This window comes from Apis mellifera, linkage group LG5, assembly GCF_003254395.2.
Source record: "Apis mellifera strain DH4 linkage group LG5, Amel_HAv3.1, whole genome shotgun sequence".
NCBI lineage: Eukaryota > Metazoa > Arthropoda > Insecta > Hymenoptera > Apidae > Apis > Apis mellifera.
In genome coordinates, this window is record NC_037642.1 from 5,397,739 (window position 1) to 5,415,124 (window position 17,386).

General features: G+C 30.8%; 3 protein-coding genes across 14 annotated transcripts in view; 2 read left to right on the forward strand and 1 right to left on the reverse strand.

Moving 5' to 3' along the window:
- LOC724925 (delta(14)-sterol reductase) overlaps positions 1–17,386 on the reverse strand; it is a 47,446-nt gene that overhangs the window by 1,968 nt on the left and 28,092 nt on the right. Inside the window, exons 1-5 of one of the 8 annotated variants that reach the window (XM_026440772.1) lie at positions 8,333–8,475; positions 7,970–8,195; positions 701–857; positions 421–607; positions 57–340 (exon numbers count right to left, since the gene is read on the reverse strand). In XM_026440772.1, coding sequence (XP_026296557.1) covers positions 57–340; positions 421–607; positions 701–857; positions 7,970–7,983 — 642 coding nt within the window. In that variant the 5' untranslated portion in view covers positions 7,984–8,195; positions 8,333–8,475. Of the gene's footprint in view, positions 1–56; positions 341–420; positions 608–700; positions 858–1,101; positions 1,263–6,098; positions 6,251–7,969; positions 8,230–8,332; positions 8,476–8,614; positions 8,749–17,386 lie in introns of those variants that run through there. The other 7 variants (XM_016912243.2, XM_026440771.1, XM_006562157.3 and 4 more) reach the window with 7 other exon arrangements.
- On the forward strand, positions 1,823–5,427 carry LOC100577896 (heat shock factor 2-binding protein). The gene is made up of 6 exons (XM_026440776.1): positions 1,823–1,943; positions 2,093–2,273; positions 2,345–2,463; positions 2,573–2,677; positions 2,761–3,026; positions 3,121–5,427. The coding sequence occupies exons 1-6, from the start codon at positions 1,887–1,889 to the stop codon at positions 3,440–3,442; spliced, it is 1,050 nt and encodes a 349-aa protein (XP_026296561.1). The 5' UTR covers positions 1,823–1,886; the 3' UTR covers positions 3,443–5,427.
- On the forward strand, positions 4,738–16,134 carry LOC725015 (monocarboxylate transporter 3). Of its 5 annotated transcripts, none has more exons than XM_026440765.1 (11): positions 4,738–5,694; positions 12,641–12,941; positions 13,020–13,163; positions 13,251–13,456; positions 13,532–13,760; positions 13,847–14,295; positions 14,378–14,606; positions 14,677–14,852; positions 14,939–15,161; positions 15,242–15,489; positions 15,631–16,134. In XM_026440765.1, the coding sequence occupies exons 1-11, from the start codon at positions 5,602–5,604 to the stop codon at positions 15,778–15,780; spliced, it is 2,448 nt and encodes an 815-aa protein (XP_026296550.1). In that variant the 5' UTR covers positions 4,738–5,601; the 3' UTR covers positions 15,781–16,134. The 5 variants fall into 5 exon arrangements, with proteins under 5 accessions (XP_026296550.1, XP_026296553.1, XP_026296552.1 ...); XM_026440768.1 differs by lacking the exon at positions 4,738–5,694 and adding an exon at positions 6,604–6,742; XM_026440767.1 differs by lacking the exon at positions 4,738–5,694 and adding an exon at positions 8,864–9,266.

Below are 17,386 nucleotides of genomic sequence, written 5' to 3' on the forward strand. Positions count from 1 at the left end.
ACTAATATTTATTAATAATTATTATAAATAATATATATAATAATAATAAACTTTACTTGATCTCTTTGTACTGAATGACCTCTCTCCTTTACATCTATACTAAAATCATTCATCTGACTCTTCCTTTCTGAAGGAAGTGAGACAGCTCGATTAATATTTCTTGTTAATAAAATTATGTTATGGTCTGATTCAGGTTTTGGCATACCAGATAATAATCTTGTTGACCTACGTGTAATTGTTCCTAGTTCCTTCAATCGTGATTGAAGAGGCATTGATTCAACAGAATCATCATCATGTGTCCTTTTTTTATTTATAATTTTATCATCATTATGTTGTATATCTATATATTTTTCACAAAAAATTATTTAATAATATTATTAAAAAAATTCATTTGCATGTTATTTATAACAATTTATTTACCACTAGATACTTCTATACGTGGCAAAGAAATTTTTGCAAACTTTGTACGATTTGTAGACTGTGATCTATGTCCTCTTGTAGCTGATGGAGATCTTCCAGGTGAACGTTTACGTGGAGATTTTCTAACTGATCTAGTAGGACTTTTTCCTCTTCTACTTCTAGTTATATTTCTTGATGGCCTATCCATCTAAAATTTTGAAAAAGTATAAAAAGAAAAAAATATAAAATTTAAAATATTTTTAAAGCAAAGCACATATATTATATATAACAAAAAATATACCTTAATATCAGTTGAATCAATATATTGTTCAATACCTGTTTCAAATTGTACTTTATATTGTTCACCTTTTATACTTAAAATTTTGCCTTTATAATATTTATCAGAGTTTGGATGTTTTGCAAGTATTTCTTCTCCTTCTGAAAATTTCATATTGCATCTGAAAATTATTAATGATCTTTAAAATATCATTATGTTATATAACAATTAAACATAAATATATTAGATAACATTTGTATCAATATAAAACAATTATAATTATACAATAAAAAACGATTTGAACGATTGAACATATTTGTAATATTATTTACAACTTCTATGATCAAAAACAAACGCATATATAATGATTCATGAATTAAATTCTAACATATCAAAATGTTAATCATCATATTTTTATAACTTACATGGAATTTTACTTAGGCTACAGCAATATCTTGATGAAATTCCGTTTAGTTTAAAAATAAGAGAGCTTCTAATCGAAAGGTTATAATTAACGCTTTTTTTTTGCATCATAACACGAAACCACGCTCACCCTCGAGTGTTCCGAGATGCATAAAATGCAAGCCACGCTAAATACATGCGTTATTTATATTATGATGGATTCATAAAAAAGCTATTTCAAATTTAAGGATGTTTCATATAGTGACGAATAAAAATATATTTTCAAAAGTTATTGTTAAGTTGAATATTTGTATCGAATTCAGTATTTGGAAGAAGTGCATTAGACAGAAACTTCTTTTTTTAAAAAAAATTGAATTTGATTAAAAATAATTTTTTTTCATCAAATATATTACATATATTTTTTTTTACATATATTTATATCTAAACATTATTTATTAGATATTGACTGAAAATAGTAATATTATGTTTTTTGTCTTTTTTTTTATGGAAATTATAATTAAAGAAATAAGATTTTAATTTTTTCGTGATTTATACGAAAAGAAGAATATAATTAAAAATAATTTGTAAGTAAATAAACAATTATTTATTTAAAAAAAACAAATAATCTATACAATTATAATATATTTGAAATTGTCTTTTTATGATATATAAATTTTTATATCTTCATGATAATTTATATTTCATGCAGGTTACGATAATTGTCAACATGTTAAAAATATTCAAAATATCAATTCGCTAAACATACAAGAAAATTACTTGTATCAATATAAAATTCAATTGAACAAACATGGACAAGAATGCTCAAGAAGAACAAACAAATTTAGAAGACGAAAAACAATTTTTGGTATTCATATTTGTTTAATATACAAAAAATGATTAACATTGTTCATTCTATATCTTGTGATTTTTAGAATATAAAAAAAAAAAAATATCCGGAAATAATACAAAAGAAAACATATGTCTTCATAATATATATGTAATATAATTTTTCAGATTTCTGTGGAAGACACCCTAAGCACAGTAGAAAAAAATATCCATAAATTTATAAAAGATGTTCCGCAAACGCTCGTTAATTCTGGATTAGATATAGACTTAGATAAATTAAACATAGATGATGGTCAAAAAGATCTTGTTTCTTTATTTCCGAAATCATTAACCGATGAAATAAATAAAGGTATTCTCTCTCTCTTTTTTTTTTTTAATAAACTACAACATATTATTAATTAATATTTTTATTATTTTTAGAAGAAAAAGAAAAAATTTCAGTTTTAGAGCTCAAATGTGAACAGTTACATAGCCAATTGCAACAACAAATAGATAAAAACAAAAAGGCTCAAGAAGAAATAGAATATTTAAGAGAACAAGTGATTTAACAATAATTAATAATTAAATTATTAATTAATTAATTAATAATTTAACATGAAATATTTTAATATTATTTAGAATAAATAAATATTTTTATATCTTTCATAGATATTGAATCAAAGTACATACTGTGCAACTTTAGGGGCAGTTTTGGGTAATTTAACATGGCGCGCATCTCGACTTCCAGAAATTGTCGATGTTTGGCTTTCTGGGGTAAATATTTCTATTTTCAAGAATAATTCAAATAATATATTGTATTTAAAGAATAATATAATTTTGTACTAATTGCTCTATAGTTTCAGCATATGATCGGTGAATTTTTATCGATAACGGACGGAAGTTTCGTTGCATTTATAAACACTTATCAAAACGCTTTTCCCCCTACTTGTAATGTCGAATATCAGTTTATAATTGGATTGTTAGGCATCGTGACTAACATATCTGCAACACCTGAGGGACGTGAATTTTTAATCACTGATCCGAATGGTAGAGCTTTAGTACAAAAAATGGTGAAACTTATGCCCACTTTGCCACTTTCGCAAGGTTCTCTATCTCTGAAAAGGTAATTTTATGAATATCGAATGATTGATAGCCCTAATATATTTTTTATAATTTTTTATATTCCTAATCGGATCGAATATTGTGTTCCTGTATAGATTGATGTTGATGATATTCTATAACGTCAGTATGAATAAAACCGGCTTACAGCATCTCTTCGAATCACGAGTAGGCGACGTGTTAAATTGTTACTTGAAAAACAATTCATTACCAGATGAAACACAGTTTCTATGTCTGCGCGTGTTACAATCAATGACATATGGCCTGACTAATCCCAAATACATTCAAGACTTGATTACTACTCTACCGATTAGTAAAATAGAAGATATTGCAACTTCGAATAAAAATGAAATGAGTACAGTTGCGAAACAAGTGATAAAACAGTTGCGGGATTCGCAGAAATTTATCCGTTTGACTTAAACGCGTGACTATCTCGATTTTCTTTCTTACTGGATAAACTGAATTGAAATTTGTTTATAAGAAAGGAATTTTGTTCATGTTGCTAATCTTCTAGATTAACAGGAATTAAAATATTCGAATGAAGTTCGGTTTGCGTTTTCGCTACAAAGTATAAACGTCTATTTTTGCAATTGATATCAAACATCAGAATATCTTTGGAATATATTCGTGACTAGTTTGAGAACTGTCGAATATCGATCTGCCTTATGCAGCTACAAAATAAAAGCAATTGTGTGGAATAATACGGAATAATACGGAATAGTACGAAATCAATTACGCATACGATTGAATAAAACATAATCGAGCGTAAAAATATTTTCTAAGCAATTAAATCAATTCTTCCAAAACTTTTTAATATTTTAATTTTAAGTTTAAATAACTTTTAATAATTTATTTATTTTATATCTTAACGTAAAGTATTTTTCCTTTTTAATTAAAGATTTGAAGGAATTATAATATGTTTCATTTAACATACATAATTGATATATAAACTACATCAATATGCACTGCAAATGCATAACAAACATACTCGTTTTCATTGAACATCGGCGACCTTCAACTTCGAAGGTTGCGACAATACTGCAGTATCTTATTTCTGAATTGCAAAGCCAACAAAACATACGAGTGCATTTTGCAGTTGCAAACAGTCTCTCTGTACTAATAAATAGCATAATTATATTATCTTAAATTGTAATTACAGTCTAGCTATTTTTCTGTATTTTTCTACTCTGCCATATGTGGCAAAATTGATACATATAGCAAGTGTTTGTAGCAAGCTATATGTTTGTAAATAAATTATAGCAAACATTAAAATAAAAATCTAATTTGATTAAGGGAAAAATTAAAATATTTTTATCCTTTTTATGAATCATTATAATGAAAAGCTCGGTATGATTCATAATTCACAACAGTGAAAGTTATGTTCATTGATCCTCGCGAGGAATGAAAAAACCGCGACATTAACAGAAATAGTAACTCTGAGAAATCTGTATGTTTCGTTGTTCCGCATAAAGAGATAGCAATCTCGAAGGAACAGGAGGAAGGATTGAGACGAAAGAGTTACATATAGTGCATGCAATACCGACTATCGCGTCGATAATCATGCTGCGCAAGCTCGTGGGGAGAGACCGTGTGGGGGCGTGCGCGACAAGAAATCGCGCTTGCGTCCAATGGATACATTCGGCGCGTTCAGCGGTCGCGGTGTGAAGAGTAGGGGGGGGACGCGTCGCGACGTCCAGCGTCGCGTAAACGGGAGATCACGGCAGGCAGGCAGGCAGGACCTAGGAAAGGCGACGGCCGGGCGGTCGTTTTATTGATCCCGGGGCGCCGCGGCGCTACCCACCCGCGGCGGGATCGTCTGCAAGAAAATTCTTTTCAACAAGATTTTCACGTTATCTGGTTGCATCGTAAATATACTCACTCGAACGGCTACGACAACGGTGATAGCATCATTATTAATTTTTTCTTACTGTATCACACTGGAACGTGAACGATTAAAAAAGAAACAGGTCGGGGAGGCGGCACGTAATAGATTCCTGAAAAGGTGGATCGAAATTCCGTGGACTAGGTCGTGCGCGGGGTGTAAGCGACGTCCTCGTTGTTATTGAGGGTTCTAATAATCTGAAATTGGTGCCGGTGGTGGCAGTCGTGTCGCGATTTCACCGAATTCGTCGTAACGAGAATACCGGAAAAAGAAACCGACGTATCATCGACGTTCTAGCACCAAAGGAGCAATTTATTATCCTTTGACAAATGTTCAACTTTTAAGAAAATCTGTTTCTTTCATCTTCAAGTATCACAGTGTATCGTAACATCGAGGAAGTGAAAGAAAAAGAAGTTTGAGAAAAGAAAGAAAGGAAAAAAAAACGCACTGAAGAAGCCCGGAAGAAGCTGTCATCAAGCAGCTACAACTTCCAGGATTGTTCATGTATCGCCAATGGAAAGCTTATAAATCGAAAGGGGGCGCAGCGGACTGCCTGGACAAGGTGTCATCCGGCTGGTGATTGCTTTGTTCTCGCATCGTTCCTCGTACACGAGGACATAGGATCACGAAGCTGTGGCTGTTTCAATCCGTTGAAGATAGTGACAACCGAGTCTAAGGTAGGCGCCGCGGCGCCGAGATGGGCCCTACCAGTAGCCGCGAACAGATTGGGGAGCAGATCGGCGACGATGACGGCCTGCAAATCAAGCCAAAACCTATGGTCAATCATATCGTAAGTTTTTTTCATTTCTTATTTTTATTGCTTTTTTCTCCCTATTAACAAGTTAAAACCGTTTTTGTTTTTTTAATTTTATTTCTAATTTTTATAATTTTTATTTCATATTTCAGTTTATATTTTCATAGTAATATATAATAATGGAAGAATCATCATAAGAAAAATTTCATTGAATTGTAATATTTGAAAAGATTAATATGAAATAGGTAAATCGGACACTATGATTTGCTACTCTATTTTCGTCATAAAACAGAAATGTATTCGCGTATCTGCGTTAGAATTCCTTTCATGATGAAACTCTGTTTAATATAAGAATTGTTTAATTTAGAAAATAACTTCTGTTCAATCGTATTGAATCCGAAAGTAAATGAAGTTTGAAATTTTTCTCTTTAACACTTAACTTTTTTCCTTCCTTGATTATTCTCTTATTCGTTAAATTGCATATATTTGTTGGTAACATCTTGCTAGTTTGTATCACGTCCAATGTTTGAAAGATCTTCATCCAATAGTGATATCTTGTGCACATTTGAAATATCTGGGTGTACACATAGTTAGAACTTTGTACTTATCGATAGATCAGTAGCGCATTTTATTTCCGCGCGCACGATATTGCATTGCGTGAATGATGTCTGTGTGGAAATCTGTAGCAGAAGGAAGACGGTCGGTTTTGTGTGTAACAAAGAGAAGAAGAAAAGGATAAGAATATAGAAAGAGAAATCGTAAAACAAAGAGAGAAACATGAGCAAATCGAAACGATGGAATACATGAAGAAGAGTTGGCAAGGGAAATGAAGTGAGATGGATTTCATAGAGTGGGGAATTGGATGGACTCAACCGACTGCGATGCGATAAGTCAGCCGGTGGTTGAGCAGCGCGCATTTTCATATCGCTTCTTTCTCGTTCCACAGCTGGACACTGTCCACTCAGGTGGCACAAGTACAGCCATCTCTTTTTCCCTCCTTATTCGTTTTCTCATTTACTGTGAGGGTGTATTCATCTTTATTTAAATAGAACGCCAATATCGCGTGATGTCGCCTAAAAATAAGGTATGTAAAATAGATTTTCTAATCGAATAATAGTTTATAAAAATTTTACCTTATCATGTTCGTTTTATTTTGTTACTCTTAACTAAAGACGTCGCTTCATGTCGTTAAAATCGCACGTTGATAAGTAAAGTAATATAGTAAAAGTTGAATCGTGTTTATATTGAAATTATGATGTTGACAATGATTACAACCCTCCTTGTATGATCTATTCCATTGATATATTACCACATGAATTGACTTCAAAAATTGAATAACAGCAATCCGTTGTTTCATCGGTTTAATAAAAATTTAATTTATTGATAACGAAATATTTTCGATTGATAAACATGTTTTTTTTGCGCACGTGTACAAAAATTTTTATTGGTAATTTTCATGGCACGCTATTTTTGACAAATATTATTAATTAATACATATTATAGAAAATTATTAATTGAATGACAAAATATACGATATGATTAAATTAATTACGAAATGCACAAGTGAAAGTGATTTGTGTTACCTAGTTGGAACAACGATAATGCTTGCAAACAGCTCATCAGTATATCGTTGGTAACATTAGAAGGAATAAATTTCGCGTACGAAATTTTGCATTTTGGGTGGAGTTATGGATGTTATTATTTTTTTGTATTATGTACCTCGTAGACCATATATCACGTGCCAGTTTATGGATTGATGTCGAGCCATGGATTAAGATGTATTACGCGAGAACATCTTATCTTTTAAGTGTTTGTTGAATTCGTTATCATTCTGTATCGATGTCGAGTATTTCCCTTATCCTTCGGCTATTCGGCCGATAAATGTTAAATTGTAACTAGAAATACCTATAAATTTGATTGTTTCTATCAAAGATTCTTATTTAGATGTCATTAATGCAAACAAATTTCGATAAATAAGAAATGAATTTCGGACACCTAACCTTCATTATAAATTAATAATGTAATTAATAAAGTCAATTGAACTGATTGCGAATCATGGACAGAATAAATAGATTAATCACAGTGATTACAAACAGTAGTGAATTTTCCTAATTCCTTTAAACCAATTAAATTTGATTAGATCGAATCACATGATTTTAAATAATTTATTAACGATTTTTCAAACTTGTAACGAGACCATTTTCTTTTAATTTTTTTTTAAATTTTTCTGTTTTATTGTAATACAAGCGAATAAAAAAAAGTACCATATCAATTCAACAATTCGGTAAGATTATTTAAAATAATTACTCACACAATGTGATTCATCGAAGCAGGGAGAATGTTGCTCTTCCTTTCCCGATTATATTCATGCTTTTATCATGACTCCTGATATCTCGCGGTCCTAAGCAAACTGGGACAATGAAGAAGAGACTAACATCGTCGTAAACAATGATCTGTTACAAATCAAGAAAATATCATGATGTAGTTCTTGTTTACGGTTTCTGAGTCATTTTAAAGCACTGTTGCCACTGATATTTCTAAGAAGACAAGAACCAGATGTTCTTACGATTACTATAAATTATGAATTTTGTTTATGTCTGCACGTATATATCTATATCATTTTCATTGAAAATATTACAATCAAAAATACAAAAAAAAAAAGTTTGATACCTACCTAATAACTTTCGAATTCAATCAATCAAATTCAAATTGAGACAAAAAAATTCTTATTTAAACGTACTGATTTTGTTTCATAGAATAATATTATTTAATTATTCTTGGTTAATTTTTGTGCGGAGATCAAAAGCAGATGGTGTTTTCATGTATCGTGCCTTCAACGTTAATTGTCGCTAGTTATTATCTAATTAATTCATAAACGTGCTCGAGCAGACGAGTAAAGCATCAGTGGAATGCAGCATGTTGCAGTACTAACTCTCGCGTGATCGACGTTACATACCAGTGGTACCATTCTCCTCCCGTCTACCTATCCCTTTTATCGGTGCTGATTCTTTGAGTGTTTCCACCACTGTTACATATCGACTCGAGATCATCTTCAGAATGTTTACTTAGTGCCCTCCTGCTTCAGCGCCCCGCCCCCTTTCGCCAGCTATCGTTCATATCGCTGTAATTCGATCGTTTGGTGATTTTCGTCGTGACGGCCATCATTAAATGGCAATCGATTAACCGCGATTCTATGTATCGGTAATCTCGATAGTATGATATATTTGGTAACCTTCATTCGCGTGCAAGATTAATTTCATGGTAGTGTAAGCATCGACTTAGATTATTAGTGCGCGCGTCACGCTACTATACGATGGTAACTTTACGATATACAATGTTTCGCGTACGATTATTTAGCCGTTCGACCATGAACATGATTTCTCGAAGCCACCTGATAGCAACACACCACCGGGAACTGTCACTTTCTTCCTGAAGTACGAGAGCGTTGCCAGCAAATATTTGCTTAGTGAGGTAACGTTTCGAAACTCTAAAAATTGCATAAACGGTTGAGGTGGACTTGTCTCTATCCCGTGATATTAAAAAAAAAACTACAACGCGCGTGCATCGGACTAATGGCTAACGCGGAACGATATGTCGAAACATTAAACGTAAGTTCAAGTTGCTGCTATAATTGCACGTTAGAATAAATAACTTGTCGATCTCTATACTATTATACCAGTCAAATGTGAATCATCTATGCTGAGCAGAGTCGAGTGACATTGAGCTGCAATGTATTAGTCAATCGGTGCAATATCTCCCATAATACGAAGTAACCCTTGATACAATTATTGATTCGTTAAACGATACTAAAAAATTTTTGACTTTGCGTGAAGATCAGTGTCATGAAATTATTTATTTTTGTATTTTTTTATTCATAACAATTATATTTTGAATTAAATAAAACATTGATTAAGTTTTTTTTGATATAATTTAATTTTTTAATTTAATCTTTATTATCATAAATTATCATTTATTCTTAAAAAATTCATTAAAAATGCATTTTTTAGCGAAAATATTTTAAACTTGTTGAATGTCTTTGAGATAAAAAAATTGAAAAATAAATTTAATTTCTGTATAATAATTTCTCCAAAATTTTATTTTCTTAAAAGTATTCTTTTAAAAAGAATATTCTTGATATCTGTAAAAAAATTATTAAAATTATTAAAAGTATATAGTATAATTAATTCGAATTGTATCATATTCTAAGCTTCTTTTATAGTTTTATATAATACTTTTGTAAAAACATAAAGTACTTTACGTAAATAATGTCGTATCGAAAATTATTGTAAATGTTAAAATATCTATGAAAATAATCATTGAAAATTTAGATCGATTTTCTTTTCTTTAATATAATTCTATTTTATATTAATTAAAATAATTAAAGAAAAAAACATACATATAAAAATTTCAAACATCTTTTAAAATCTTAGTTCAGCAAATTCGCAAATCGTCTGGTTGTCGCGCCACGTAATTGTGATAGGGTGGGGACGCATGAGACGCTTCGCATTTATAGGTTAACTTTTCGCGCACAAACGATCAGTGCCGCTTCAACGAGAGCTCCGTGCTCTCTCGTTGTTGCAAGCAGTTCTTTTGTTCGGCGGGTACTTAAATTCTCACGAAGATCCGTGTAGTTTAGTCATTTATATATCTTAGGATCGTAAAATATAATAATAGTAAACACAGTGTATTCGTACATACATTCGCAATCACCAAAACGCAGTGATTACATTATTAACACATCGTTGCATGTTGTTTTGTTCATTGTTCAGCATTATTTTTGCACTATACAAAAATCACACAATGACAGAAGAAAGAATATTGTGCACATAGAAAATAAAGTTATTTTGTACATGGAAATTTGAAGAAGGCTCTACTACCGTGTTTGTATATAAATAGAATCTTTGTAGTGCGTAGTGATACATAGCAGTTATACGTCCAACAGCAAAACCAATCGTTTCTGCCGGCAAACTTGTCATGACAATTTGCGCGTGCTGAATCATTTTAGGTGTATAGTGCCATTTTATTCGTGTGCATCCGAATCTCATAGCTGAATCTTATCGATGAACTGAATTTATTAAGACACGTTACTTCGTGTACGTGTATCATTATCGAGTGTTGCAAGGAGGAATAAAGCAATATATATTCTTAATTTCTTCACAAAAGTGTACTTTTTTAAAAAGTTACTGCGCACGTTTAAGTTCGGTTGATCCATAATACATACAAGACAGTGAGCGTGCGATGGTCGTATGATAGAAGTTGACTCGAAGCGCGCGAGTGTGAAAGACATGGCAGCGGATTTTGATGATTGATATTGCTACTCCTGTTATTTGCTAACAGGGGGAGTGTTAAATCGCGCGGAAGTGGCGTAGCGTGGCAAACTTTGAGGGATAAAGTCACGGAAAGAAAGAATATACAGCGCGCGCAGCTGCGTGCACTTCTACGAAAATAGAACTCTGCACAGTGTGTGGAGGCCAACGACGAAACGAACGGAGTCTGACATTAAAGCGATCATAGAATGTCGCGCGTGTCGCTCAACAAGTCGCAGTACAGCCAATACGGCTCGCGTCGCGTGCGGAAGATCAGTACGGTACGTTTCGAAAATTCGTCTCTATTTGGTAATATGCGTGCGTTTAAGCGTTTCTTGTCTTCATTCTTGGGTGATCTGATTCGCTTCGAATTTCAAGGCACTATCGTTTCGCTTTTCTTTATAGTTTCTTCGTACGTGTTCGGAAACAACACGTGACTTAGCCTTGATAAATGTAATTTACACTTTTGTAGCAGTTTCTGACAAACGCGAAACACCATACACGCATTTGTATATATCGTCAGCACAGCCGTGTATCACTGCGTACTTGTGTGCACAATTTGCACCCGTTGCAAATGTGACACCACCGTCACGAAAACAAGGTCGAAAACAATTCTCTTGTCAAGTTTCCTTTGCCTTGACGTTAGGTGGCGCACGCTTTACCAATTCTAATGACAGTAGATCAGCTGATTCGGCTGACCTTCCATTCGGCTAAGTTACTATCGAGTCACTATCGATGCTTTCGTATGTCTTAGCGCTATATTTGAATTCATTTAATATGTTGGCAGTCTAGGTCATTGTACGAACTCTTTTATTCTAAAATATTTATAAAACAACTCCCTTACGGATTTTTTCGTTTACAATTATGTAAAATATGTTCAAATTCAAGAAGGCATGGAAGTATATTCTCTTGTACGTTTTTTTTTTTTTTTTAAATTTATTAGTATCCTTAGAATATTATGTTAAAAAAGTATTAAAGAGTTATACATTGAATTTTCGTGAAGCAGAGTCATTTTTATCGCGTGATCAATATCGTTTCTTGTTTATTAGATTCAGAGGAAACACTATTTTACCTTGGATAAACGTAGCCTTAGGGAATGGTTAAGTCACAGTAGCCATATAATATCTATGCTTGCGTTTGCGTTATGAGATCATCTTATAATATGGCACGACCGCTCGTTCTCACATTACGCTCCAAAAGATGTCTTCCGGAATTGCGTTCTTGTTGATTCATATAATTTCATCATTATAATTTTATTAAATTTCTATTTTCATTGGAAAAAATGTGTAAAAATAATTTTTTATTTAGATGTATATGATTTTTTGAAATTTTAAAAAATTTTTATTTAATTTATTAATCATAATACATATAGAATGATATCTATATATTTACACATTAGTATGAAAGGAAGGTATTTGATATTTTTCTTATATTCTACAAGGTGAACTACCACTACTTTATACAAGACAAACATAAATATTAACATTACAATATTATAATGTTATAAGATCCAAAAAATATTCAAATTTTTTAATAATAGATGAATTACATTAAATCTGATTTTTATTATCTTTAATATAATAATATGTATTAAATAATGTTAAAGACAATATAATATCTAACTCTACATTTATACATTATCACTAAACTGATGAAAATATTTATACTTTTTATAGACGGAAAGTGAATATTCTGTAGAAGAGCATGCAAAATTAACTGCTACTGATGGAGCTAGTGATGAAGCATCTCCAGAAGATGAAGGAGGATCATTATGTGAATACCATGACATACCACCCCCACCAGATGGTGGATATGGGTGGGTGGTGGTATTTGCATCATTCATGTGTAATATGATAGTTGATGGTATCGCTTATACATTTGGTGTTTTTTTGGGAGAATTTGTTACATATTTTGGAGAAGGAAAAGGCAAGACTGCATGGGTTGGTTCATTGTTATCTGGCATGTACCTCAGTGCTGGTAAATTTTTTTATTACAAAATATTTTTTTTTTTGTAATAATTATATATTAGTTTTAAATATTACAATCATTTTTTAGGACCTATTGTCAGTGCTTTAACAAATAAGTATGGATGTAGAGCAGTATGTATGGCAGGAAGTTTTTTAGGTGCAGCAGCATTTGTACTTTCAACATTTTCAACCAGTGTAAATATGCTTATGATAACTTATGGTGTTATGGGAGGTGTGTGTAATATTTTAGATTTTAAATATATTAGATTTTAAATTATTTTTTAATAGTTTGGATACATTAATAATTATATTGTTTCAGGAATTGGATTTGGTCTAATATATTTGCCAGCAGTAGTTTGTGTAGGTTATTATTTTGAAACCAAAAGATCATTAGCTACAGGTATTGCTGTATGTGGTTCAGGATTTGGCACATTTGCATTTGCACCTCTTGCAACAATGTTATTAGAAGCATATAATTGGAAAGGAGCAAATTTAATTCTTGCAGGTCTTATTTTAAATTGTGCTGTAAGTAATATCTATGAGTTTTCTAAAAAAATTATAGAACATAGATTTGATGATAACAATAGGTGAACATCACAGGTATTTGGTGCAATGATGAGGCCATTGGAATATCCAAAAGCTTCTTCTGTTAAACCATTGTTACAAAGAATGGCAGAGGAAAAAAGATTTCAAATGGAACGTGGGAGTATTGGGGGTTCTTATTTCATGGTACAACTGCCTGATGGATCTATGGAAAAGAGAATGAAAATGCCTATTAATATTGATCCTGGTGTTCATTCCAGTTTCAATTTAGACCAATTAGTGCCTGGTAAGAAAATATGAATTAAAATTAATATTGATAATTAAGTATGATTTTTATGATATATTTCATTATGATATATTTTAATATTAAAGGAACTCCTTTAACACCAGTTCCAACGGTACCAACTCTTCCCACTATATCGGAAGTGAAAGTACAAGAACACTCTTCTAGTGGAGCAACTAGTAATAGTGGCAGTATGGACTTAAAAAACATTTCCACTAAATCAAAGAGTAGAAAAAATATTGATGATACCAAAGATATAACAGAGAAGTCTGAAAGCGAATTCAAACCAATAATTCCTAGAAATGCTTCACAGCCTGCTTTCACAACTCATGTACAAGGTTTACCTAAAAATGGTTCTGTACCCTTTTTTGATAGAATTCGCAAAACAAGTACTGGTGAAAGGTATAAACCAAGTCTTAGTGCCATTAAGAATTCTAGAACAACATTGAATTCTAATGGTGATATTAGAAAAAGTTTGCATTTGAGACTTTCGACAAGCAGTGTTATGGGTTCTCGAAATAATAATGCGGAAATAGATGTACGTTTTATCATATTTTTTCAAACACATACTTAATTTAACAAAATTATTATGTAAATTATAAATAATACATATTTTATAGGATGGCGAAAGTATTACTTTTACCACCAGTAAAACTAGTATTCCAAAAGAAAAACCACAGATAATTCGACCACTATCAAGAAAGGATATTTTTTATAGTGGTAGTGTTGTTAACTTACCAGAATATCAAAGTCAAAAGTCACTTGCAAATTATCGTCAAAGTGTTATTTCTTTATCAAAATCCGTTCGTGGAGATATTAAAGACACCGATATTGAAAAGGCGCGCGAACGTAAGAAATTTTTCAAAGATAAATATATAATGATTTATAAATTTTTATATTAAAACAATAAATGTTACAGAACCTCTATGTCCTTGTTTGGTATTACCTGATTCGTTCAAAGAAGCTCTGGCAACTATGATGGATGTATCTTTGCTAAAAGATCCAGTATTTCTTTTAATTGGTATTAGTAACGTATTTGGAATGGCTGGTTTATATGTCCCTTTTGTATATTTATTAGATGCTGCAGTCTTAGATGTAAGTTAAAAATTATAATAATTTCTTTTTTTACTTACTATTTTTGTAATCATATATATTAATTTTTCAATACATATCATTTTTAGAATATTGACAAAACTCTTGCATCATATTTAGTATCTATTATTGGAATTACTAATACTCTGGGTCGTGTAGCTTGTGGATACATTGCGGATTTTCCACAAGTAGACTCACTATTGTTGAATAATATCTGCTTAATTATATCAACAGTTGCTGTGGCTGCAATTCCATTTTGTCATTCATATCCTGCTTATATTATTATGAGCATTCTTTTTGGAATAGCTATATGTAAGTATTAAAATTAATAAATTTTATTTTAAATCTGATTTTTTTGTCTTGATATTATATATTTGTTTTCAATATTTCAGCTGGATATATTTCTTTGACGTCAATTATTTTGGTAGACCTTTTGGGATTGGACAAATTGACCAATGCATTTGGCCTCTTAATCTTATTTAGAGGAGCAGCAGCTATCATTGGTTCACCTTTAGCAGGTGCTGTTTATGATGCAACGCAAAGCTATAGCATCCCATTTTTTATGGCAGGATTTTTCTTCCTTGTAAGTACAGTTACTAGTTTCATGGCTCCAGCAATGAAACGCTGTACAACGCCACAGGTAAATATAATAAGTATAATATAATAGTATATATAAGTAAATATAATAAATATAATAAGTATAATAAATATAATACATATAAACATTATTTTTAAACTATTTTAAATTTTTTAATTAACAAAAAAACAAAATTTGTTACAGACTCAGCCTGTGATATTAGATACATTGACTCCAATTGATGAAGATATCGAAGAAGAAAATGAAGAGGATATTCCTGAAATTGTAGAAACTGCGCCATCTCCGCAAGAACCTCCTGAAAAAGAAATTAAACAAATAGAATCTGTTTTATAAAATCTGATCTGTATAAGGAGAAAAAAAAAAGCCTTCATCTCCGAGCCATACTGTGATAGGGCTGCTGCTTCAAAAAGGTCTGAAAAAAGTACTTCTTCGTTATACATTTTAATGCTAAAGCACAAATTAATGAGTACAACCTGATGGTATTTTTAACGTATTTAGAATTTTGCAATTGTATCTAATTTTTTTTATGAAACTCTAATATATAAATATAAATATATATATATACACAAATATATAACAATGTAAAAAATACCATCAGGTGGAGAATTTCATTTGCCTATGTCAATAGTAGATGATAGATAGAAAAATTTATTAACTTAATCAGTATAGAATGATCAGTATAAAAAATATTGAAAAAGTGAAAAAAATGCTTTTGCACTTGCATATCGAATAATATTGAAATGAATATTATTAATCATCACAAATGATAAATATTAATTTAGAATAAGGATGGTCAATTTTCATTTTTTACAAATAGCTCTCTTCTTTATGCTCATTTATATCTATTATAGTACTTTTTAGCAATATTTACTCGTATTCTATTTTTGATCTAAAATTTACGTATCGAAAACAACGAAAGAAAGTTTGCTATATCGACTATATCGACTTTTCGTATTATTTATGTTAATGAATATCGCATTTGACTTTTAATGTTATATATATTACATGGATAATCCACGTAATGATTGACCATTCTTAATCGAGAATATCCATCTACAACATATTACTTAAATCTATTTTTGGTCGCAATCCAAAGATACAATTCCAATTAAATTACATTCAGAGAGATATTTTTCTTGCATACACAACAAATGTATATACATATTATAGATTAAAAAAATGTGGATTAGTTAACATACAGATAGATTCGCTATTGCGGAAAAAATTGTAAATAATTATATAGGCAATTGTAAAATAGTGTATAACGAATTCCGAAAAAACTAGGCAAATAGTAAATATATAATTTCTGTTTTGGGACATATTTACGTCCTTGTATTAATGTATTGATTATGAATAATTAACATGCTATTAGATAGAAATTAATTAATATATTAATAATTCAACTAGAATGTTTATTTCATTGAATGTATAAAGAAAACATTTCGTCTTATGCATCTAGTTTGTGTAAATTAATTCTTTAGTTAACAGAATTGACTGTCGGGAAAAAAATGTGAAATAATTAAAGCATATTAATTAACACAAACTAATTCTCGACTAATACACGTGTTGTTCGACGCGATTTTCGGCAAAGTTATAGTTTGTCGTGTCACACTATATACTAATTAAATATTGATTATCGCGAATAGACAAAATGTTATTCATTTATATATGATACTTTTTATTTACAATCGCATACATGCCTATGATCCGTATAAATATATAAATCTATATATAGATATATATATGTATTTTTTTTTGTTATATAAATTTATATATTTATATATACATGACGAATGAAAAAAAAAAATTGTAAATCTTGTTAAACGGCATACAACAAAATGTTAAACTTGTATGTACATTGTATATATGGCGTTTATTGGTAAACCGACTACGGTGATTAGTTATCAATATGCGTAAGATTTGGATAACAAAAAAAAAA